Source organism: Phodopus roborovskii, unplaced genomic scaffold (genome assembly GCF_943737965.1).
Source record: "Phodopus roborovskii unplaced genomic scaffold, PHOROB, whole genome shotgun sequence".
In the NCBI taxonomy this organism is placed as follows: domain Eukaryota; kingdom Metazoa; phylum Chordata; class Mammalia; order Rodentia; family Cricetidae; genus Phodopus; species Phodopus roborovskii.
Genome location: NW_026126448.1, coordinates 20,381,068 through 20,407,915, shown reverse-complemented (window position 1 = coordinate 20,407,915; position 26,848 = coordinate 20,381,068). Strand labels below are relative to the sequence as shown.

At 38.1% G+C, this 26,848-nt stretch overlaps 1 protein-coding gene across 3 annotated transcripts in view; it reads right to left on the bottom strand.

The window, feature by feature from the left end:
• The window catches only part of Eya3 (EYA transcriptional coactivator and phosphatase 3), a 78,188-nt gene that overhangs the window by 36,793 nt on the left and 14,547 nt on the right, over positions 1 to 26,848 (bottom strand). For 2 of the 3 annotated variants that reach the window (XM_051189000.1, XM_051189001.1), the window contains exons 2-6: positions 21,400 to 21,495; positions 16,051 to 16,094; positions 11,151 to 11,230; positions 8,172 to 8,238; positions 5,184 to 5,320 (exon numbers count right to left, since the gene is read on the bottom strand). In XM_051189000.1, coding sequence (XP_051044957.1) covers positions 5,184 to 5,320; positions 8,172 to 8,238; positions 11,151 to 11,230; positions 16,051 to 16,094; positions 21,400 to 21,432 — 361 coding nt within the window. In that variant the 5' untranslated portion in view covers positions 21,433 to 21,495. Of the gene's footprint in view, positions 1 to 5,183; positions 5,321 to 8,171; positions 8,239 to 11,150; positions 11,231 to 16,050; positions 16,095 to 21,399; positions 21,496 to 26,848 lie in introns of those variants that run through there. The other variant, XM_051189002.1, reaches the window with a different exon arrangement.

Below are 26,848 nucleotides of genomic sequence, written 5' to 3'. Positions count from 1 at the left end.
GGTTAAGACTTGGTGCTATGATTCTTGGTGGTTTGGCATTATGTATTTTTGTTAAGCAAATTATCATTTACATGTTAACATAACTTAAACATTTATTGTAAGCAATGTGGTTGTACTTCCCAAATAGGTTTAGACCCTAACGTGTTTATTAACACACAGTATTAAAGCAATATCTCATCTATAGCAATGCATCAAGTAAGCATATCTTGTTAGCCTTATTACTTAGTATTTCACTTTCTGAGGCAAAGTTATGTCAGGTAGGCCAGTCCTCCTGAGTATGGAGATTACAGGCATGTACCATCATGCCAGGCCAGAAACGCAAAAAATAAATATTAAAAGGCTATTAAATTGGGGCTGCAGATATGGCCTTGCATTGAAGAGCACTGGCTGCTCTTGCAGAGGACCCAGGGTCATTTCCCAGCACACACATGGTGGCTCAAGACTATCTGGGACTCCACTGGGGACCTGATATTATTTTCTGACCTCCACAGGCACCAAGCATGCATGTGTGACATATACGTATGTGGAGCCAAAATACATACTCATAAAAATAAAATAAATCAACTTAATAAACATTTTAAAAGATTATACGTTATAATGACTACTAAGTTTTCCATGGACACACTGCAATTTGTTTGTTTGTTTGTTTGTTTTCAAGACAGGGTTTCTCTGTATTGCTTTGGAGCCTGTCCTGGAACTCGCTCTATAGACCAGGCTGGCCTCGAACTTACAGAGATCCACCTGCCTCTGCCTCCCGAGTGCTGGGATTAAAGGCATGTGACACCAACGCCCAGCTGGGACACACAGCAATTTAACATATACTTTTCTAATGCACATGTATATGTTTCTAAGTTTTTTGATAAATTTCTAGAACGGAATATGATTCAGGAAATGGAGTGGATTCTTAATTCGCATCATTAAGTCTTCCACCTCATACCAAGTTCTTTCAAATAAGCAGATAGTGCCAGCTCCAACCACTCGGTGTGAGCCTCTGAAAGTAAAGCAGCATCCTGTCCTCACTCACTCCTCAGTTTAGCAGACACCAGGCTTCCAGACCCCTTCCTATCCCATCACCCAACTTCCTACACCTCTGGAAAGTATGTGACTAAAGACCCCTAGCAACTTTTCTAGGTTTCTTCTAGCTTTTCCCCATATTTTAAAAAGAGGACACTGATTTCAAGCTGACCTCTGAGACCATCTTTTTGATACAGACCAAAATTTGGAAGAATTTATCAGTCCCAGGCTTAAATCTAACCCTAAGCATTTACTAACTTTATGACTTTAGTTGCTGAAAGGGGACAATGTTACTACTTGCTATTAAAAACTGCTTTAAGGATTAAATGAGACAATAATATAAAATGTGAAGTCCTATTCTAACTTACTGCTTGATACTGTGGACAGTTTTTTGCTTTTTGTTTTTTTTCCAAGACAGGGTTTTTCTGTGTAGTCCTGGAACTCATTCTATAGATCAGGCTGGCCTGAGTGTTGGGATTAAAGTGATGGGCCATCACTGCCCAGCTACAGTAAACATTTAAAAATACAATTATAATGAAAATTTATTTATTTAGGGTTTGTTGTTGTGTGTGGTTTTTTTGTTGTTGTTTTTGTTTTTTTTGAGGCATGATTCCATGTAGCCCAAGCTGACAAAACTCATGGCAATATTCCTGCCTCCGTTTCCTGAGTACTATAATTATAGAAGTAAGCCATCATGGCTAGCTGTAATTATAATGACATTTTTCAAAAGTCTACTTATATATGAAATATATTAACAGACTAGTTAACCTGAAAACAGCACTAAGGTAACAAACCTACTTAAACTCTGACTTCAAAAGAATCATTTTCTGCCAGGAGGTGGTGACTCACGCCTTCAATCCCAGCACTTGGGAGACAGAGGCAACCAGATCTCTGTGAGTTCAAGGCCATTATGGCTAACAGCAGTTCCAGGACAGCAGGGACTACACAGTGAAAATACAAATAATAATAAAAAGAAGAATTTTTATATATAAATAAATATAATACCAAAGAGAGTCATGTATTAAATTTCAATATACTCATGTGTATACCCTCTTACACACACATTTGTGGGTATCAGAGTGCAATTTACGGAACTGGTTATGTCCTTCTACCTATGTGTGAGTTCTAGGGATCAAACTTTGGCTGTCAGACTTGTATTTCAAGGGCTCTATCTGCTGGGTTATCCCGATGGTACCAAGCAAATGACTGTTAAAGGCAGGTCCCAAGAAAATGGCATAGTAAACTAGGCTGGGTTATCCCAACATCTGGGAGGTGGAGGCAGAAGGATTAGGAGTTAATGGCCAGATTCAAAATACACACAGAATTCAAAGCCAGTCTGATGCATGTGAGACCCTGTTTCAAAAAGGCAAAGAGAAGGCCTGTGAGCTCAGCAGGTGGAAGCATTTACACACAGGCCTGACAACATGTGTTTCATTTCCCCAGATCCCACAAGGTGGCAGCAGAGAACTGACTCTTACTTGCAGTCACATGCACACAAAACTCAAACAGAAAAGATACAGTAATTTTAAGAAATGTTATAAATAAGGGCCAGAAAGATGGCTCAGTGGTTAAGTAAGAGTGTTGTGTTATTCAGTCATGAGGACCTGAGTCTGCAGTCCCATACCCATGTAACAATCTAAACATGGCTTCAGTATGTGCCTGGTCTCAGGGTTAGGGTAGGCAAGAACAGGAAACCTCTGGGGATTGCTGACTTCCAGTCTACCCTGAAAGGCAGGATCCAGGTTCAGGAGAGAGACTGGGCCACAGGGTGACAGAGAAGGATCTCAATGACCTGGCTTGAGTAGACTTACAGGCATATTCACACACACATAAATACATACATACACACACACAGCACATCACACACTCACACGTGTGTGCTAATATATTGCAAATATCTTGTATTATTTCCCTGGGGAAAAAAAAAAAGAAGAAATACATCTATCATATACATTGCCTCTAATCTAAATCTTTTAGTAGTAAGTCACACATATCACTTAAAAGTCAAATCAAGTCAAAATAATCAATTTTTTCCTCTCATTTACTCACAGGATAATCTATGTAAGTTTCTCTTGCCTCCAATTACAATAGATTACAGACATTTAATATTACCAATTATCCTTTCTAACAATGCTTTCTCAGAAGAGCTCTATTTAATGCAATGACTATAAAGAACAGTGTAATAAAGGACACACAGAGCACCTTTTGAGGTTACTTAACAATTGGTTGGTTGTTTTTGTTATTGTTGGTGGTATTTTGAGACAGGGTTTCTCTGTGTAGACCTAGCTGTCCTGGAAATCATTCTGTAAACCAAGCTGGCTTCAAACTCATAGAGATAGATCCACCTGCCTCTGTCTCCCAAGTGCTGGGATTTAAGGTGTGCACCATGAAGTCAACAATAAATAATTTTTTTTTTAAAGCTAAGCACCTACAATATGTAGAGCATCCTGGGAATGGACAGCTGCAATGGTAAGCAGAACATACTGGGATCCTCATGGAGTTTAGAGTTACAGCTAAATAGATGAATTATTACCACCTAGGAACCATATATGGTGGTACATACATATAATTCCAGAACTTGGGAAGCTAAGGTAGGAGGATTTAGAATTAAAGATCAACCTGGCTATAAACAGTGTCTCAAAATCCAAGACTGAGGTAGAGTGTTTGTGTAGTGTGAAAAAGGCTATGTGACACATCTCCACCACAGAAAAACAAGAAGGCACACAAATACCCTCAGTTCTTTTGAACATTTACCAAAGAGTCAGAGAATGCTAAGAAGCCTAAAAGTTAGACAGATGTCAGTAAACTAGACACTGGCCAAGTAAACCAACAAAATTAGGAGTGGAGAAACTAAAAGGAGGCACATTAAAACACCCAGTATCTATGGAATAACTTCTCTAGAAGATTAAAAACCAAACGAAAAACGAAAAACAAAAAACAAAAAACCTTAGCTTGTTTAAATGAAATCTCAAAGACATAATTTTTTTTAACTAAAAAAAATTTTTTTAGATTTATTTATGTGTATGAGTATTTTACCTGCATGTATATCTATATGCATGCCTGGTGCCCAAGGAGGTTAGAAGGGGGTACCTGAATTCTCTAAAACTGGAGTCACAGAAAGTTGTGAACAGAGTACTGGCAACTGAACTTGGGTCTCTGGCAAGAGCAGTAAGTATTCTTAACCACTGAGCCATCTCTCTTCAGCGCCCCAAAACATAACTTCTTTAACATAGAAATTAAATTAGTATTAAAATAATTTTTAAAACTAGGGCTAGACAATATCTATCAATTTACACATGTATAGAAAACAACACAGATATTAAACGCTCACCCTCAAACTAACCTCCAGTAAATCATTTTGATTTAGTTTATATCCAAGATATGTAAAACTAATGAAAACGACTCCCTATGCATATGGCTTCAGATGTCTTCCCTTCTAAAAGCACTTTGGTTCATCAGAGCAACATCTGATCAGCTTTGGGAAGGAGAGGTAGGGGAGAAGAGAGAAAAACTGGCCAAAACAAAACACAGAACACAGCAATGATAAACAATACATAATAACCTACCATGAGACGTAGTCTAAATAGACTACATGATTTTAGCAGAAATTGGTCACCTCAAAATATACTTACTATATTCACTTTAGCATGGTACTATGTTCTATATACAGTAAGTCAAATCAATGGTAATTCCTCAGTTTTCCAATGATTCCAAGCTTCTAGCTGGGTGGGATAGCACACACCCGTAATCCCAGCATTCAGGAAACTGAGGCAGAAGTACTGAAACTTCTAAGATAGCCTTTGCTACACAGCAAGTTCAAGACCAGCCTGAACACCTGTATCAAGATTCTGTTTCAATAAAGTTTGGGGAACATAGTTTAGTGTCTGAGAGCTTAGCATGACAGGGAAGGCCTGAGTACAAACCTAAGCATTTGGGGGCCGAAATGACCCACGTTTCAGAGTAAAGACCTTGGAAATAGTCAAGTTTTAGTAAGTAACTAAATAATTATGGAAAGCTGTAAACACAGCTACTATACACTTGAGTAAATGGCCTATAAAAAATAAAGTATCTTCTTCTTTCCTGGTCAGCCTTGCTTATTTTCTGAGGAGGAACACAAGCTTCTGAGTGGTGGAAACATTCTTAAGAGCTGCTCACAATAGACATCTTACCGAAAGGAGGTAGTCCATATGTTTGGGTTGCCTGAGGGTAGACAGTGTAGGGTTGAGGCTGCTGCAGTGTCTGGTACTGAGCCTGCCCAGGGTAAGCGGTTTCCGAAACAGGAACTGAGAGGATATGTGCATATGGTCTAGGAAAATATAGAAAATGACAACTTCTGTCTGTGGCTCATTTGAGTTAATGAAAATAGATAAACAGTGATATTAAGGAATCCAGGAATGAAGACATTAAGTTTCCATGACAAAATAACTCTTATTATGGTCAGAAAACACAAGTTTTTCCATTACTCATTCCAAGAAATAATTTTATGAAAAATCAAATAGTTTTAAACATCTTCCCAAGTTCTAGCTATTACCCTACAAATAACTAACTGTATTACATGCAAGACCCTAAACGAGATATTTATTTAATCCCCAAGTGAGGATTACTTATTTATACCCTATGTATAATGAAAAATCTGGGCTGGGGACATAGTTGGTAGAGTGCTTCCCTAGTTGGTAGAGCTTTTGGTTCTTATCACCACATAAACTCAGTATTGTGGGGCAAGTCTGTAATCCCAGCACTTGGGAGGTGGAGGCAGGAAGATTGGGAGCTCAAGGCCATCCTTTACTACAGAGTGAATTCAGTCACCCTTCACTATGTTGTGAGCCTGAAGCTAGCCTGGGCCTCTTAAGACCCTTTCTCAGAAAACAGAAGCAACACGTTAGAAGCAACAATGGAAGAATGGACAGGACAGAATGAGCAGCTGGCCTACTCTTCATCTAAGCGTTGAGCCAACTGCAGTTCTAAGACAAGGAATGGGAGGCTGATGGAGCATGGAAAAGCAACCACATCAAAGAAGTGTGTGCCGTGTGTCTTCATCAGTCAAACTGGAGCCAGTTTGGCTAACAGACCCCAGAAGTCATGGTAAGCTTCAGCACATTGCCACTAGTTGGTGCCAGTTACACCATGGACAGCCAGGGAATCAAATTCACCAGTGAAACTTCTGAGACTTCACCCTGGCTTTCTGACTTGGCAGTTTATCCATTCTACTATACCCTGTGTGTAATTCTAGTTATTTTATTTGGCATAATATGCTGTGAGAAAAAGTGTTATTATATACCATAAAAGCCTTAATAAATATGGGGTAGGAGGGTTATGCCTTAACAAGTGAAAAGATGCTCTCCCCCCCAAAAAAAATCACCTTTGGGAGAAGCAGATGATAAAAGAAGGCTAGAAAAAAGCAGCAGGGGGCAGAGCAGGTAAGCTGTATGCAAATGAGAGACGGGTATTCCAGGATAAGAGCACAGCCCTAGCAAAGAAACACAGAAAGGCGAGCAAGGGTTTCCTATCTAGAGGATGTCTGATACTAATCCTAAGGGAGGTACATTCAGAAAGGAAAGGAAAGGAGCGTGCAAAAAGTAGAGAGAAGCATGGCCCTGAGTGCCAGGCTAGAGTTTGAACAAATCCGAAACAAGAGAAAGGCTCCGGACTCTTAGAACAAAGAATGGCAAGAGCAGAGCTGTGTTAGAGTAAGGTGAACTGTTCCTTAATAAAGACTCATGTCACACTGCTTTCTAAAATGGTTTGGAATGGAGGTCTAGTAAAACAAGGGTTTTAATGCAATGGTTGAGTAAGTGGTGAGGAGGTGAAAATGAAGGGAAAAGGCACACCTGAATAAAGAATCTGAATTTAGCAGCTATGCACACATTAGGGATGGATTTGGGGTATGCAACATAATCATGTTTCAACAGTCTCAGAGATCTGCATTAGCCAGATCTAAGCCTGGAAAATAGTTTAGACAACTATTACTGCTCAAGTCACACAAGAACACTTTGAAATTGTAGTTTCTCAAAACAGCCAATTTCCAGATATTGTAAAGACCATAGTCTCTTTTTCCCATATGCCTTTACAGATAATTATCACCAGGATAGAGTTAAAATATTTCAAAAATGAAATGAGAGTATTTCAAAAATGTAAGGAGAAGATGCATTATCTCATCTGCTAGTCTTTCAAACTAACACAGTACAACTTGGATATCAGAAAGCTTTGCAGAGTTGACATGTGTTTTACACTTAGCATCTAATCTAGGTGTGCTCAGTCTGTGACCTACATGCTGAATTCATCCCAGAATAGCTGTGCACAAGACCTAGTACATTTGTAGATGACATGTCAAAACAGTAGACACTCCTATGCCATGGAAAACCTCCCCATAATGCTTCCAGAAGACAGTGTTAACCACACCACAGGAGAAAACCACATGAGAATGACTGACCCAAGAAGACATTAATATTAACATCAGAAAGTGGGAGATTTTAGTCAGCTTATTTTTTTTTTAACTAAAGGTATAAATAAATGGGTACAACAAGGGGAAAAAATGCCAGTTTCCTTTTCGTAACAGACTCAGGGATCTCTCACCTCTAGTTATCAATTTCTCCATGAACCTGATATTTGCTCATTAAACCAGCGTGTACTTCCTAGTTTAATGTGTGCAACTGTGGTCTGTGTATGGAAAGATCAGTCTTCAATAATACACAACTGCAACTTTGTACAAACACTGTCTGCACCCTACCCACCTTCAAGAGGACTGACCTGGTTGGTCTTAAACACTGACCCTATGCTGTGAAGGCCTAAAATGAGCGCTTTGTAACTTTAACCCATCACACTTGTCTTGTTTCAAGCTCAATCATCTGTAGTTGCCAATCTGGAGCCATCTGAGTTGCTTTTACTGATCCATATGTCAATGTAGAGAAAGGAAATGATCAGATCACTAACATGCTTTTTGATCAGTACTCTACATTTTGAGTGCCTACTCAATTAGAGTGGGTTCCCATGTAATAGTAATCTATTCTAGCAACATCTGATTTTTATAAGGATGAGAGATTTTATTTAGATGTGATAAAAACTGAAGTGAGGATAGAGAATAAGGGAAGTAAAAATAGTTAAATATTAAATTTTGCAATGAGCCTAGAGAAAAGTTTGGAAATAATTATTCAACTTACTTTGCAGAATACATTTGTGAGGTATAATCATTGGATGAGCGAGGGATGTAATCGGTGCATGTCATAACTGAAAGAAAGATATTATCAGGTAAAAAAAAGTTAGAACATTTAAAAAAATCAAATGGAAAACATATCTTACTGTATAGTCCTTCAAAGTGAGTAATGTACACACAGACTGGATGCCAAAAAGTTCCAAAGACTACATAGCAGAAAACACCTCATTTCTGTTTACAGAACTGTCTGTAGAATGTAAGAGGCAGTAAAAGAAGAAAGACAGGACAGAGGGGGATAGATGAACACTGAAAAGATCTGAAGATAAACCAACTAATCCCCACTTTCTCATAACTATCTATGAAGCTAAATTCCCTAGACTCTTAGCCACGCTCACGAACGAACTTAGAAAGCCAAACCCATATCTAAGAAATCAAAAGATGCTGCTTTGTTGCCTTTAGATTCAGATGCTTACTCTATGAAAAGGCCTAGGAACAACTTGTGAGACAAATTTTGTATAAGTGCCCAATCTCATTTAGAAATTATTGCTATTGCTATACAGAAACAACAGCAGCATGGACAGGAGCAGGTTTCTGTATTAGGCTTAAAGTCCGCCAAGCAGTCTCTAAGACCCGTAGTGAAGGACTTTTCCACCTGGTGTCCTCCTGCCCTCCATGACTTTACCTAGAAAAAGCTGCTAATGGAGCGTGGTCCTAAGTCACAATTGGGATGAGAGCCTGAGCCACATTATTAGGCACTACTTCAGTTCATTACACTTATAGCGACACCATACATTCTTTGACAAGACTCCTGAACTGTTAGACTTCCTTCAATATCACGTAGGAACTGTTCTGTTGCAATGATGAACTGAAGACGAACTACTGGCTTTTATCTAGCAAGTTCCCTGAAAGAGTGACTCACACAGAAAGGAAAAATCCAAAGAAGAGGGGCCAATTCCACCCAAAAGTAAGACAAATTGTCCAATGCCATTATTTGAGGTCTTTAAAAGATTATTAAATATGTGAAGATCACTGTCATCTATATTCAGATAGGCAGAAATGAAGGTGATATCTATTAGGTGTAAACATCTTATCCACCATAGAACATGAGGTAGGGTCATTCAAATTTTGCAAGATGGATTCCCCTGGGCTAACAGGTATTCAATCCTGTCTACCCCTTCTCCAATGACAAACTCGTTTGGAGTTTATTACAAGGCCAGGGCATCACCTGTTATTATACAATAGGGGATTTAAAAAGTAGTCTATTGTCTTAAGACTACAGAAACAACAGTGAGGATGAGGCAGAGTGAAGGTATAACTAACACATCATTCTAATAAGCTCCAATGTATGAGATAAGGAAGCCAGGGTGACTTCCAGGTTTGTCATTTAAACAGACGGTGGGACAGTAACACAACATCATAAAATGGGTATGTTTGGGAGAGGAGAAAATCTGATTAGTTAAAAGAGACAAAAGCTTCTTACATAGTACTTATAACACTGTTTTCAGACACTAGAGATTTCAAATAGACAACTGACTACACAAATGAAATCAAAGAAATTAGACTGGAAATAAAAATGTGGGCTGGGCCTAATGGCCCAGGCTTTTAATCCTAGAACTCAGGAGACAGAGGCAAGCAGATCTCTGTGAGTTCAAGGCCAGCCTGGTCTATCTAATAAATTCCAGGCCACCCAGGACTACATAGAGAAACCCTTTTTCAAATTAAGTAATATAATGGATGGGAGGATCCCCAAAGAGGATGGTAGCCTAGAACCCAAACCTGAGGCCTCCTAACATCAAGGTACAGCTAGAAGAAGGGTTATTAAGGGGAGAAAAGTATGAAGAAACAGGCTGATAGGGAGAATATGAGGAAGAAAAGTGTCTACTATAACTGGCAATATGACAGCAACTGAGGACCTTGCCAAACAATTTCATGGGAAGAGACAACAGAAGCTAAGTCAATCAGCTGAGGGGTAAACAGGCGGAGGGAAGCAAGCAAAGGCAATTCCTTTCAGAGGTTGTGATGTATCATGAAACACAGAGAACATCTATAAATCACATAAGATGCAGAGCAAAGAGCTCTTGTTGCCTTCTAAAGATGGCAGATACCAGAGCACACCTCTTTATGACAACAATTAAGAAAAAGAATGTGAGGATGCTGGCGTAGAGGTGGGATCATCATCACACCAAGTCTTGAGGAAGGCCAGAGAGGGTATAGAATGTAAGTAAAAGGATTTAGATTTGACAAGAGCAAGAATACTCCTATGTTCTAACAAGGAGGAAGCAAGACAGGATGGGTACAAACAAAGGGAAGCCTGCAGATGGGGCAGTGAATAAGGGGACTTCCTGCGTGGGGCTTTTATTTAAGAAGACAACAGTTAAGCAGGGGGAAAGGTGAGAGTGAACTGATGTTCTGAGAGAAGAGGTGCTATAAATTAAAAGGCAAAGCTCAGCAGAGAAAAGAAGGCTTCCCAAAAACTGAGTACTCACCTGAGGCCCTGTGGTTATGATGAGGAGTACCTACTCAGTTAAGTATGTAATTCCAGCCAATAATGCTTAGTTATTTGTATACATTTATAGAGAAGAGGGAGAATTGAGTTAAATTAAGGTTGGGATTTAGGATGAACATTTGACTGACAGGTAGGATTACTTGGTTTTATTTTGGTTTTGTTTAAATTCTCTTTTAGGATCAGTCAGGCATTAGCCCACAGGCTTTTTAAATTTTAATAAAATGCTACTACTTTTAGAAATTCAACCTCCAACCAAAAATAAAGTCACTGAGTATAACTCCTTGGATGAGGACATTCCTTGATACTTGTCCTTAGCTGGTATGTCAATGATGCTTATCACAGTACATGTATGAACATGGGGAGAAGAGCCTTCTAGATATTCTGGACAAGCCAGACACTCAGTGACACCCCATTATACAAGAATAACATCCCTTGGTTATAGAAATACCACATTCACTGTGCATAAAACATGGTACTTACTTTCCTCTGACATACTAAGATTTGCTGCAAGGCTGGATGTCTCAGGCTTCTGATCACTGGCATCCGGGTTGTTTACTTGACTAGGAGAATCAAAACAAATATATTAGCCCCTGAATGAGTTGCTGCCATTCATGTTCAATTCATGTCCTTCTTTGTGCTTATTCTTTGTGGTAAAGACATATGAAATCTATGCTTATGGCAATTTTGAAAGACACAGTACTATATTCCCATACAATTTTGTGTATCTGTTACTTTGGTTAAAAATATAACAAAGTAGGGAGATGTGTAATTAGAGAGGGTGGGTCGTCATCAGCTACAAATCTTAATTAGAAGGTTTTGAAGATTAAATGTTTGTTCTAAAGGAGGAGTTCTGAAACTTAAAACCATTCTCTTTTATTAAGAAAAATTAAGTTTGGTGTGGTGTTGTACACCTATAATCCCAACACTAGGAAGATGCAAGGCAGAAAGATCAGGAGCTCAAAGCCACAAAGAGACAAAAGTAATACCAACAAAGTTAATGCCCGGTACACTACCTCAATCTGTCTGTCTGCCTACTTACCTACCTATCTGTAGCATCAGTGATTAATGTGTTAGGCAAACACTATAATTTTGTTTTCTTTTAACCCTAAGAAAGGTAAATATAAATTAGGAAGTTTTTTTGTTTGTTTGGGTTTTGGTTTTTGGTTTTTTCAAGACAGGGTTTCTCTGTATTGCTTTGGAGTCTGTCCTGGAACTAGCTCTGTATGTAGACCAGGCTGGCCTGGAACTTACAGAGACCTGCCTGGCTGTCTCCAGAGTGCTGGGATTAAAGATGTGAACCACTAATGCCCAGCAGTAAATAAGGAAGATTAGGTCATTACAATAGAAACTACAATGTTGTGAGTATACCACTAAAATTCTGGGATGGAAATGACTCCAAGTTGAGTCTTGTAGTTTTTCTTCCTTATCTTTGCCTTTAAGTCTCATTATTCCATTACTTCCTACCACAATCTAGTACTTGGGATGCTGAGGTAGGCAGATTTATCAGAAGTTTGAGGTCAGTATGGGTTACAAAATTAGTTTAAGGCAAGTCTGCACAACACAGTGAGACCCTTTCTCAAAAAATGAGCTAAGTTTATTATCAAGTGTAAGCCCTAGAGCTAGAGTGCCAAGTTCATAATCTCCTTTTTCAATAACTAGCTGTACAGCTTGGACAAAATCTCTAGGCTTCAGTTTGACAGGAAGACACAAACAGAGCCCACTTCATTGGATGATAGGGATAATGGCAATACAAAAAAGTCCAGACATAACAAACACACAGTAACCACGGCTGTTCTATTTCTTGGTTCCAGCCCATGTACACGTCCCACATTTATGGTCCCTGACAGAAGCCTTTCTCCCCTAGGGAGAGATAAAGGCTACTGTACCAGAGGCTCAACAGCTGAGGATAAAATGCCTAATCGGAAGTGAAAGTAGTTTCTACATAGCAACATTGTAGATGTAATATGTAATATGTAAAGCTAACCTCTAATATCCAAGTATTAATTAATAAAGAATTTTCTTCTGGTATATTCTGAATGTCAGTACATTCATTCATTATTCATTCATTCACAGGCAGGATCTCATTATGTATCCTTACCTGGGTTGAAACTTGATATAATGACCAAACTGGACTCAAACTCAGATATCAACCTGCCTCTGCCTCTAAGTGCCGGGATTAGAGGCATGCACCACCATACCTAATACATTTAGTTGAAACAAACAAACAAACAAAAACCCACCAACTTTTTTTTGGATGTATATGAGAGTTTTACCAGCATGCATGTATGTGGACTGTGTGTGTACCTGGTACCTATGGAGTCAGAAGAGGGCATCGGATCATCGGATCCCCTGGAACTGGAGTTATAAACAGTTGTAAGTCACTGTATGGATGCTGGGGACAAAATCCTGTTCCGCAATAGCAAGTGCTCTTAATGGCTTAGCCATCTCCCCAGCCCGGAAATTTTTAAAGTTAAATTCTCAAACACAGTTCAATTTTATCTCTGCTCAAATGATTAGACTTTTGAAATAGCAATTCACTATCCAAGTTATAACTATGGGAATTAAAGGGGAAAGGAAAGAAATGGCATGGACTAGTAAAACAGGTACAAACCAACATGCTAACTCAGAGTGCCCTGAATTCTGAGTCCCAGCTCATACCAATTTAAATAGAATCCACATAAGAAAGAAGTTGAAACTGGGCCAGAAATTCACATTTCCAGCTGCAATGCTAGTTTCAGTTTCTTTTCTGTGTACTTGGAAAACTCTTGAGTTTCAAAGTTAAAGTCACTGCTGGAGACTATTTTTAGATCCTGAACATAGAAGTGATATGTCCTCATACACACTGGGCACACCAGTTCCAAAAGGCCTTTGATTCTAGTATGATTCTAGAATTTTATGATAGCAAAATCCCCTACATATTCAACTAAAAATGTACAGATTAGAAACACAGTACCATACTGCCTGAAAATATTACTTTTCAGAACATATAAATGTAAATTTTTGCTTAACAAAAAAGTTGCTTAAAAAATAAAAATGACTGCCAGGTGGTGGTGGTGGTACACACCTTTAATCCTAGCACTCAGGAGGAGAGGCAGGCAGATCTCTGTGAGTTTGAGGCCAGCCTGGTCTACAGAGTGAGTTCTAGGACAGCCAAGGCTACGCTTAGAAACCCTGCCTCAAAAAACCAAATAAATAAATAAAATAAAAATAGAAAGAAAAACACTCAAACTTCATAAAAAAAAAAAAAGCCCTAATATCTTCTCATTCAACAGAACTCTTGTCAATCATCTATGACAGAAAAAAGGGAGAAAGTAGAAGTATGATTCATCTTTAAAAGGAAGGAAATTCTGATACATGCTATAGTATGTATGTCATTTTTATAATATACATAATCTTATAGTCTTTTACATGAAGTTTTTAAGAATAGTCAATCCCACAGACTAATTTCACAAAAACTAAAAGTAGAATGGAAGGCTAGGAACAAAGAGACAGGGGTAAAGGGAAGCTTTGCTTAACAGGTATGAAGTCTCATCGTGGAAGACAAAGTTAAAGAGATGGATGGTGTCGGTGGTCACACAAGTTCATGTATACACTAATGCTGAATTACACTTCTGAAAATGTTTTAAGGGCTACGGGGTGTAGATCAGTGATAGAGTCCTTCCTAGCATACACAGAGCCTTGGATTCAATCCCTAGTGTGGCAGATGGAGGGGAAGGTTTAAAGCAGTCTTTAAATCTCAGTAATCAGGAAGATAAGGGTCACGAGTTAAAGGCCAGGATGGCCTACACACTAAGGCTTTATCAAAGGAAGAAGGTTAGTGGTAAATTTTATGTTAAAGATACTTAGCCATAGATATAAAACTTAACCAAAGGGAAAGGGAGAACTTCGGGAAAAGACAGAGTTGGCAAGTTCTGAACCACACAAGAGAACTGACTTCCCAGGAAAAGGAAGCAGAAAATATCCACAATAGATTTGCTGAGAAGCAAGATACTTCTTTTTAATGTCTAACTTGTCTTGAAATAGGTGGCAAATTCCCTAGCTGAGTGAATAAAAATAGTGAGAAGTAAAGAGAAAGGGAGAAGACAGGAGGCAAAGATGAAAGGAAGAAAGACATAAGATGATGATTTTAGACACTGGGACATCAGATGCATGGAGAAGGGTGTCTGTGTGTCTGTCTATTTGGATGGAAACTAAGTTGAGCCAGTTTTGTGCTGTTCTATTACAGTGTTATGGTGGAAGGGAATAGATGAATAATGTCAGTTTAAACAAAGCTATGGTTTTATTGGCAAGCAGATTGGAAATATGCATAGCATAGGTGAACGGCTAGATGTACTTTTGCTGGTAAGCATAGAAAAGTGGAGGAAACTAGTATTTTCAAGGGAAAGACTATAGTAGTTGTTTTGGTTTTTTTTTTTTTTTTGGCTTTTTTTCTAGACAATCTTTGTGCAGACCTGGCTGTCCTGGAATTCATTCTGTAGACCAGACTGGCCTCGAACTCAGAGATCCACCTGCCTCTGTCTCCCAAGTGCTGGGATTAAAAGTGTGGGCCACCACCACCCCACAGTAGTACATCTTATAATTTAATTAGTATAAGAAAGAAACTGAAGTCCATTTTGAGAGAATGGCCAGTGGGTAATAGAGAAAATAGGCTAGGAATTTAAGGTGGAAGCAAGAGATACATGGCCAGAGTGGCAGTTGCAGGGTAAATGACCTGTAGTGGTCTATGTGGTAGTAAAATAGCATTCTTGAAATCTGTATGTTGGAAATGGTGCAGTTACTGGCTCAGATGGTTAGTGGACAACAGACAGGAGGTAAAACTCCAGGGGGAAAAAATGACACTGAACACAAAACGTGAGGTGCTAAAAAGACACCTTCATTCTAGGAGTAGAACCAACTTCTAGGGTATCACATTCTCAATTGGTAATTAATGCCAAAATCTTTGTATTTTCCTTACTTTGTTCTTTTCCTCTTTATACTGTACATTTGACCAAAGAATATATACACCATTTTTCATTTATGAGTTTCTCCACAAATGCCTGATATATATAAAATGAACTCAGTATATACTGTTTAATAAGTAATGAAAGCATAACAACAACAAAAGCCTTGCATAAGTATTAGCGGAAAAGCTATTTTGGAAAAGATGTTTTTTCCTTGCTTTTTTGAGATAGGGTATGCTATGTTGCCCAAACTAGTCTCTGGTTTGGGTGTTTAATCAATCCTATTTTGAAGAGAAATTTTAATCTGAATCCAAATAATTTCTAAATGTAAAGGTAAAAACCAAAAAGGTAGTAGTCAACAGAAAGCATGACCCTGTACTAACCAGCATATGATAAAAATGTAAGCAGACCATTTAAGAGAAGTACAGTTTTATAAATACCTTAAAGTTTGTTCTCCTGGTTCCTGCATCTTGGCTTTCTTCACCTGCAAACATCAGCACACATAGAAATCAGTGCAGTGACCTGAGTCTGAAACCCTAGCACTCAAACACAGTTGTCTCTCCTATCATGGGACTGGCTCCAGGAATCCACACTGATACCTAAATTGGTAGATGTTCAAGTCCTTTATCTTACCACACATTGTTCTCATGTACTTAAAACCATCTCTAAACTACTTACAACACCTAACACAATACTGATACTATGTGTGATGGGAGATGTCATTCTGTAAATATGTTTCTCATATTGGTTAATGAATAGAGCACTGCTGGCCAATAGGAAAGCAAGAGGGGTGGGACTAGGAGACAAGGAGGATTGAAGGAGAGATGGGAGGAGATTCAACATTAGAGACTTGAGAGCAGAGGTCCGAACCCTCTCTCCAGTAAGATAAGACCATGTGGAAATACTTAGGTTGATAGAAATGGGTTAATATTTAAGACAGAGCTAGCCAATAAGAAATGCTAGTAACAGGCCAACAGCTTTATATCTAATACAGTGTCTCTGTGTGCTGTTTGGGGCTGGCGTAGCAGTGAGACCAGGTTGGCAGGAAAGCTGCTCGTAACACTATGTGGATATTATTTAGGAAATGAGAATGCTTATACAATACACATTTTTTGCCCATTATATTTACCCTTAGTTGGTTTCATTCACAGATAATGATACCTGGTAGAGAAAACCGACCAATGTGTGTCTCATTTTGTTTCAATTAGACCTAGAATAAATGTTACTACCCAAAAATGTGAACTTTTACGTGACAGTAGTTACTTATAATAAGCCAACTAAGAGGTTGAAGAACCCCAGAATGACAAGCAGACTCTGACAAAGAATCTAACCCTATTAATAAAAGTGGGGGAAAGTGATTTAACCCAAGTACAGAGGAAAACAATGTTTTAAATAAAAACTAAATTGAAAAAAAAAAATCAGCTACAGTTTACTGACTGACAAAAATTTCAGCTCTTATTAACCTGCCTTTAAATAGTATTTTATGATTCGGGGGCTAGAGAGCTGGCCTACAGTGGTTAAGATTACTTGTTGCTCTTGCAGAGGACCCAAGTTCAATCCCCAGCAAGCACATGTCTTATGCCAGTTCCAAGGGACCTGAGCCCCTCTTCTGATCTCCTCAGGCACCAGGCATAAATGTTATACATACATATACATACACATACACACATACACACAAAAGTGGTATTCTATGATTTTTAATTTAATTTAATTTAATTGAGAATCCCATTGTGGTGGTGCATACCTTTAGTCTTAGCACTATAGGAAGGACAGAGGCAGGTGGATCTCTGTGAGTTCAAAGCCAGCTTAGTCTACATATTAGGTTTCAGGCCAGTCACGGCTATAAAGAGCCTGACTAAAAATAATAATAGTAATAATAATAACAGTAGAAAACTAATAGTTTAAGCTGAAACCTGATAAATTGAATTTAGTAGGTAAAGAGGAACTTGTATGGGGGGGCGGGCGGCTGGTTTGTACCGAAAGAGTCATTAAAAGGGTTCACCAATAATAACATGAAATTCAATGTACTGAAAAGTCACTGCATCTGAGAGCCTGTCTATGGACAGTAGCCTAATCACCGAGGTCCATCCTTAGATTAGGGAATTCGAGCCTACCTTGGGCATTTGCAAGACAATAGAACCTGCACTGAATCTTAGAGAGACAAGTCTGATAAAACAGAGATAAAAAAATGGACAGGAGGGAAACAACATTAAATGTAAAAAACATAAAGAGGACAGTGTATCAACACAAATAGGAGGGGATGCCCTAAAAATAAATTTCAGAGTAAACCAAAGGCCTCAGCTCTACTGTGCTGTTTTAGGACATACTCCCCTCTACTGTCCACTTTATTATAATTTTTAAGCTGTGTGCAAATTTCAGGAATTAGACGGGGGTGAGTTCCTAAACTCAACTGCATGAGACACAAAAAAAACACACACTCATATATATAATATACACTTATTCCTGTTTTCTACCCACCAAAAATCTGGCAGCAAATGAAGGAGACTGATCCCAACTATTTGTAGCTTTTTTTTTTTTTTTTTTGTCTCTTAAACACATGGGGACTTAAAGCCAGCATTCTTTAGTTATAGTGTAACATGGCAAAGTTGGGAAATAAAATGGTAGGCCCTCATTTTTTGGGTAAACAGACTTATCTAGAAAATAATACTACCAGGCCACACTCAGCTAACAGTGAGGGGAAATCATCAAATTACAAATAGCTTTGTAATGTTAACATACACAACCTTACAAAATGCAGCAGGCCTATCTCCAGATGGAAGACCCTTTCTCTCTGACAGTGTAAGCAAGCCTCTTCTTAAAAAGGAGAAAACAAAGAGTAACTAGACAATAGGAAATACCCGAAGGCTAGCTTGGAGATGAAGCACCTACTTAGTGGAGCAGGGCCCTCAGTTCAATCTTTAGAACCGTAGACAAGAAACACAAAAACAAAACAAGTAACAGACAACAACTAACACTCCCACAAAAAAAGGAAAGACAAAGGAAGGGGAGGGGGCTCACTGCAATTTACAGAGTGGGCATCACTGATGAAATAATGGTGTTATTCTCTGGTACTCTGAAGAATTTCAGTTTTCTAGTATCATATAGTCACTTGAGCCATTTGCCTAAAACTTGGAACTGTCACTATTACTACCTAAATGCCATATTCTTTTCTGAGATCTGTCTCGTTTCAGGATGCTGTTAATGAGTGGACATTAAAGTGGCACAGGTATGTAGTTTCTGGCACTGATGCCTTCATTCCTCCCTGCCATCACTGCTGGATGAAACAGGAACAACATGTAAGTGGCGTGCTTCTTTGCAGCTATCTCAAACTCAGCTCTCACTCGCTGGTTTTTTTTTTTTTTTTTTTTTTTTTTTTTGTTTTTTTTTTTCAGAGATAATAAACACTGGCCTGACAATTGTGTTTCTAAGTCTCAGGTCAACTGGACAGCTGATTATGGTAGCACATGACTGTACTCCCAGCACTACAGAGCCTGCCTATAGTTCAGGGTCAGCCTAGATCACAAATAGACTTTGTCTCAAAGAAACAAAGTCGGTTTATGAGGTAAATCTGAAAGATCAGAATTCATTTAAAATACTGTTAGCTGGGTATGGTGGTGCATTCTTGCAACCTCAGCACCTGGGAGGCTTAAGACAGAGGGCTCATGAGTTTCAGGTCAGTTCTGGCTGCATAGTCAAGTCAAGGCCAGTCTGGGTGTCTTAGAAAGATGCTGCCTCCAAAACAAAAAGAAAAACCAATTCAAGGAGACTGTCCTTTATAGCTATGGGCTGGCTGCTCCCACTCATGGAAAAGAGTGAAATGCAGGGTTGAGTTGGTTGTGCCATATTAGTAGTCTGTGGCACAGCCACTTACTCTATCACAGGGATCTCTACTACAACCTGAGAACAGCCTCCTCCTGAAAGTGAAAAACACTCTACCTATTTTTTTTTAATACTTATAGTAAATATTCTCTGTTTTCTTAGATTATATGCTTGCTTAATTGGCATCTACTAATTATAGGAGCAACCTGGAGGACTAAGCTGTTTGTATCTCCCCTAGAGTCCAGAGACCATAGTCAGAAACATTGCCTCTACCTAATTCAAATACTCCTTCTTAGTTATTGTTCTGAGACAGGGTCTTGTGTAGCCCATGCTGACTTAGAACATGCAATACAGCAGAGAATGAGCTTCAATTCCTAATGCTTCTGCCTCCATTTCCCAAATGTCTTCATTGGTGTTTCTGTGATAAACACCATGACCAAAAACAACTTTGGGAGCAAAGGTTCATATCACCTTACACTTCACTGAGGAAAGACAGCCCCAACTGAAACAGAAGCCATGAGGGGTGCCAGGCAACACAGATGACCCTAGCTTCTGTCAAGTTAACAAAAACACACTGGTCCACCAAGTACAGGGATTCCTGGTCTGCACGCTCGGCTGGTGACTGTGCCTCTTACATGCCTATTTCCCCTGTCCTAAAATCAACCAAAACAGCCTGCTAGAATTATTTTAGTGAGTCATGCCATTGCTGTCTGCCTTGTCTTTATGTAGAGTCTAGTGAAGCCTGTGGTTACATCTTCCCTTGGATGCTTTCTGCCTCCTTACTGACACTGGTGCCTCACCCAGTAATGTCAAGCATACTGTGTCTTTTCCAACAGCACTGACATGCCCATGGGGTCACACAGTCACCTTGATAGATTTGTGCTGGGAGCACAAACCAGTAAGAAAGTGAGTTCCCATACAGGCAGCAGTGGTGCACTCCTTTAATCCCAGTACTAGGGAGGCAGAAACAAGAGGATGTCTGAGTTCAAGGCCAGAATGGTCTACTGAGTGAGTTCCAGGTCAGCCAGGGCTACACAGAGAAACTCTTTCTCAAAAATCCAAGGCAAAAAGAAAAAAGAAAAAGAAAGCAACTTTCTATAACAATAACCACATGACAGAAATTCTGGCTTTAAAGTGTTTCAGTTTCTTACATTCCTCTGACATTTAGGTTTTGCATATAATGTTACAGAACCTGACCAGAGTAAGAAGGGAGGAAAGCAGAGTAGATGCGACGAGCTGTTAGCAGGTTAGTCGCACAATTCTTGTTACTTTAATTAGGTAGGGAGTAAGGAAAGATTCCCATTTCAACATTTACATAAGGCTTTTTGAATTTATGAGCAGACATTTGTCTTATTAAATTAAACACTCAAATGATGTCATTTTCCTTGGTACATTGTGTCTATAGTTCAGCTATTTCAAAAATGCACATCCTATATATGCTGTTCAAGATCATTTTAATCCTATTAAAACCCTGGTTATTAATAACTCCCCAAGGACAGGAATCACATTTAACATTTTCAAAAGGTATTTGTATTAGTTACTTATGCCTCCCTAATTTTTACAGTTTCCTTAACTGAGGAGGCTGAAAGAATGGCAGAGTAATTATGAGTATGCATCTCTCAGTACATAAAGAAAAGGGCAATACTCAATTGGTAATGCTGAGTTTGTTGAACAGATTCCCCAGCAGTAAGTGAGCAAGTATGAGTTTAAAAACAAGCAACATGCCAGGTAAGGTGCTGCACATCTGTGATCCTGATCTGGGAGGCTGAGGCCATTAGAGACTGCATATAGCAAGACTCCATCTCACAAACAAAACAAAAGAACACACAACATTGCTTTCTTAGAGGGAAATTACTAAGGATCCTGTTCCTTACTCCCACTTCTAATTTGGATTCCATATGTATACGTGACCAATACTCAAAGTTTCTTCAGATTGGCTTTTCTGCAGTCAACCTGAAGGAAACACTCACCGGTTGCTCTGGTAGGTCTTGCTCTTCTTCCATGAGGGCCACTCTCTCTTTACACACTTACGTGACTGGGTTGAAGGTCTCTGCAGTCTTCACAAACTGTAAAAAAGAGAGGAATTCAAGCTTTATATATTCATAAATTACTATCATCGAGGCCATCAGAGAATAACTTTTTAATATTTTGCTACTCAAGCTTTCTACGTTAGTTCCAATCTCAAAATCTCAAGCTTGCACGTGGCTTTTCAAAACTGACATGCTGTTCCAAGTCACGAGAGCGGTACGCAATGACTTCTGTAAAGCTCTGCAAAAGCCAACACGAGGAGCCACTTCTACTGGTTACTATAGTGCCTAATGCATTAAACACTACAATGACAGCCATGCGCAGATAATAAAACAATTTTTTTAAGGATTAGGGTTACATTTAAAATGATAGAGACTAGCCTAGCAGGTCAGTAAGTTATGATAACATCTAACCTGCTTTAATGTGGAACATTTACATAACTGTTAACACAGACACACAGAATCGCTTTAAATAGGACAAACTAGAAAATCAATTAAATACATCACAATCAACTTTCTATATGTAATCAATTTAAATGAAAATGTAATTCTTCTGGATCTCGATAAGGCAAATAAACACGTAAAATGAAACCTTAAATATGAGAATTAAGGAAAAATAATTATGTAAAGCTAAGATCCAATTTAATCTGAAATAATGAACTTCCACTAAATACTAAGCAATTATTTAAATAAATCTTTACTTTTCAAACCCTGTTCCTTTGATCCTAATTTTTAATGGTTAAACTTCTCTTTGACCTGCTAACAGTAGATACATTATAAAAAATGAAATACTCCATCCCTACTTAATTGAGGCTGGCTCTTTTCCAATAGATGCTCCTAAAGTCTCACCTGTGTGACTTTTCCTACCAGCCATTGAACCCACCTTAACACACAATTTAAAGTTCAAACTCCTGCTGCAGAGATAATGAAAAATAGAAACAGGAGAACCAAAGTCTTCATTTTTGCTGGTGCGTGCCCACTCAACTTGTGTTGGTATAATATAATATAATATAATTTTTGGAGCCACACATAAGAACAGGAAAAGGACAGAAAACAAGTTCAAGGAATACAATTATGTGATAATAGCTTTACTCCTTCCTCTACTCTTAAATGTCAAAAGGGAAACAAAGTTTAAAGGTCAGAAGTACATGTGCTCAATGCACATGCGGCTCTTACAGAACTTCAAAACTGTGTTCTGACTATAAGACGCAGACAACTTGCACTGCAGAATTACAGGACCATAAATGAAAGTCATAGCTACAATCCTCCCCAGGCTCATTGTGCTCAACACAGAAGAGAATAATCCATGTGGCCATGAAACTGATTTGTAACTGTAAAAATGCTTTTTTGTTTTACCAATTTATAACTATGTACTATGCAAACATACATTTGTAAATATATGATTTCAACCCAATAAGAGCAAAGAAAACAGAGAAACAGAATGCCTTCAATCTTCATTTGTTGAAATTCTGAGTTTTACCTATACAGAAAGTTATTAATACTCCATGTTTTCTCAATCAAGGCCTATGGATGTAAAAACTGCACTGAGTGTGCTCTTAGCAAAGAGTGAAGGAAATCTCTTTCCTGTGGCAGGGTTAAAATCCACACCCGGATAGAGGAAGATAAAGACAATAATTAAAAAAATAGTCAATTACATGTTCTTTACTTGTTTTTAAACACAAAACTAATTTATTTAAAAAATCTGAACATTAAAGAATACAAATTTTTTTTCATAGATCAAAAGGGGGCAATGATATTAAGTGAATATGCATAATCAAATATTGAACTTTCCAAAACCATATTAAAATCCTGAGCCACTCAATATTCAAGCTGAATTATGTAGTAAGTTACAAGGTGACTTCTTTATGAAAAAATAGAAAATAATTCTATTTGTTTCTTCCTTGAAAAGAAGCATTCTTGTTAATATCTTTAAAAGTACCAATATCTTTCCTCTCAGCTTTTGAACTGAAGGGACATAGTTTCCATATTTTAGAGAACAGAATTTTGAAAACTCAGACTTGATATTCTTACATAACTGCTCAATTATCAGCAGTCATTTCCATCATTTTAAAACAAAAGCTAGGTGTGGTGGCTCATACCTGTAATTATTTCAGCACTTAAGAGGCAGAGGTAGGGGAATTATTGCAACTCTGAGGCTGGCCTGGCTACACAAGTAAACAGTCTTAAACAAACAAACAAACAAACAGAAAAACAAAACAACCAATACCACCAAAATCAAATCAAATCCAAGTAGCCTACAAATCCTGACAATTGTGGTATGTGAGACACTTTCAAATACACATTCTAGCAAATCTGTGAATAAAGTGTATTAATAACAATAAATTACATAATTTCATTACAATATGCACCTAAGTACTATTGCTATCAATACAGTAGTTTTCCTTCCAAAAATTTGTAGGTTGAAATGTAAGAATATGTTAAATAGGAGGATATAAGCATTCTTCACATTTTCAGCATTATCAATGTGCTAAAACTTGATTATTTTATTTTTTTTTGTAATTCTAAAGAGCAAACCCAGTGCCTCAAACATGCTAAGTATACTACAATCTACCTTTTTATTTATTTATTTTGGTTTTTCAAGACAGGGTTTCTCTATCTATCCCTGGCTGTCCTGGAACTTTTTCTGTAGACCAGGCTGGCCTTGAACTCTATAGATCTGCCTGTCTCTGCCTCCCAAGAGCTAGGATTAAAAGTGTGCACTACCACCACCCAGCTGATAAAACTTTTAATATTTATGTCACAACAACTTTTTTCTAATTAACACAGGCTATATAACAGAAAGCTTGCTCACTAGAACTAAACACAATACTTGGTTCCAGTTTGGATAATAAAAGCAATGCAGAGTTGTTGCAAAAATCTTAGAATTCTCATTCCCATGGATTACTTCTAGTTTTGACATTATTCTGTAGTGAATGAAGACTTTAAAACACAAAATAATAATAGCTATGACAGATGTGGAATGAAGATTTTTATGCTGAACATAATATGAACATAATAAGAACTCAGTCAATAGCTGATGAAGCTACAAGCATACCAAGTTAATCTTTTATTTTAAGCACTTTTCAAGCACTTGGATAGTAAAGTCTCTCAACAGCCTTCAAGTTCCAATTATGGTTTCTAAATAGACATGCTTTACCATCTTTTCTGAAGATGCCTTCATGGAAACACACACATAGCGACATGTGCTCAACAAGTTATATTTAGGATATATATGTATATACAAATATTCATGTAATAGCAATTAATGAAAATTGAGGCCAAGAATTTGAAGAAGAGTAGGAGGGGTATATGCCAAGGTTAGGAGAGAGGAAAGGAAACGGGAAAATGTTGCAATTAAATTACAATCTCAAAAAGAAAATCAAAGAAAATATAAAATCGAGAAGAAAAATAGTATTTGCTAAGGCTTCACATCCCTCTAAGTACCCGCGAAAACGTTAAAACCCAGTTTAATTTAAAGAAAATGACAGTCTTGTTCGTCTGTGGGTTTTGGGGGTGAGGCCCTCACAATGTTGTTCATGCTGGCCTAGATATCGTGCACTCAAGTGACAGCCCCACCTGAGTTAGCTTTAACGTTGGTGTGAGTCACCACTCCCATGACATCATTTGTTTCACTTGTTTATTTTTCGGGGATAAGGGGCATGTGCCAGGCACATGTGGAGCTCAGGGACAGCCTGTAGGAGACTATTCTCTCCTTCCACCATGTGGGTTCTGGGGATTTGACTCAGATCACCAAGCCGAGTCACCTCCTGACCCCAAACTCCTAATTTTAAAGATACTATTGCAGATTTACACGTTCATAAACAAAGCCAAATCTTTTTATAATATCACAACTTAACTTACTTTACTTCAAAATTCTAGATTTGTTTCTCATAATCTTTCTTTTGTAGCTGGATATACACATTATTTGTCTTGTGATCATAATGGCCATAAGCATAACTTAAGTCTATTTCAATGTGCTATTACAGCTCTTAGGAAGAAAGGGAAATTAAATATATACTTATATATACTGTGCCAATGTGAAACTTACACTTACACATCAAGTTTGAGGCTGGCCTGAGCTTTATGAGACCATGTCTCAAAAAAAGAAAAATTAAATGAAAAAGATCACTGTTCCAAATCCCATGATTCAACAATTACTAATCTATCCTAAGGGGCATACAAATCCATAAACATGTACCCGACACCAAAAGTCTACAGGAGGATCAAAGTGAATTCTACCCTATAAACTAGGAAGTCTTAAAGAGCAATGGCACAGGCAGTGTGAAAAACCAGAAGCCATTCTATGTCCTGTTAATTGTGCTTCTTACCAGTAACTGCCAGCGGGTGATAAAAAGTGGCCATCTGGGTTTTACACATTAGTTTTTCAAATAAGTAATAAAGGCATGTTCCAATACTTATATTTTTTACTGAAAATTAGACAAAAATGGTAACAATAAACATTTGTGAGGGATACAAGAATAGAGGCAACAAAAACGCAAAGTCTTAGCACCAACTACAGAGAGGACAAGAGAGGGAGGACCGTTGGAGCACATGGGACACTTGTACCAGTGCTTTCCCTTTCAATGCCTCAGTCAGTTCACCTCCAAACCATCCTAAGACATGGGTGGCATCTTGGAGTCACATAATTTAAACAATTTGTCAAAGATCAACAGAAATAATGTTATTGTAGGTTAAAGTGGAAACCCATTATATAGAGAATGGAGGATAATGATAATGGTTGCACATTGTGAATTCGCCTAATGCCATCAAATTTTACTTTAAAATGGTTAAAATACTTGGTGTGTAGATTTTCTCATAAGAAAACAAAAAAACCAACCAACCAAAAACAGCACACTAGAAAGCCAAACTTACGATCAAACCTAAAAAGAATTTAAAATATGGAATAAACAACTGGGTATAGTTGTGTACAGCTCCATGAGTGGCATGAGGAGCTCCATGAGTCTAGCCTGGTTTACATTGTGAGTTTCAGACCAGCCTGAGCTTCAGAACAAACTGGTATGTGAAATAGTAAAGTTGAGTATCGATGTGTAGAGAATATTCACACCACATACTATCATTAATTAGAGATATATAAAGAACTGAGCCTTCAAAAAATTGAGAAGAAAAACAGTACCGCAGTATCTCATCTATGGAAGTGAGATAAATTTATGGGCAAAGAAACAAAAGGGACAGATATAACAGATCCTGTTTTGTGAAATAAACTGTCAAGCAATAAAACTAATGTAAGAAAGGCAATCTGCACTGTTACGATGAGTAAGGTTTAACACCTACAATACAAACCAAACCCTATCTATAGCTACAGCTCATTGATGATTATGGGGTAACTAAGCCTGTCAAAGGGCAGTTGAAAATGAAGATTCGGGTTGAGCAA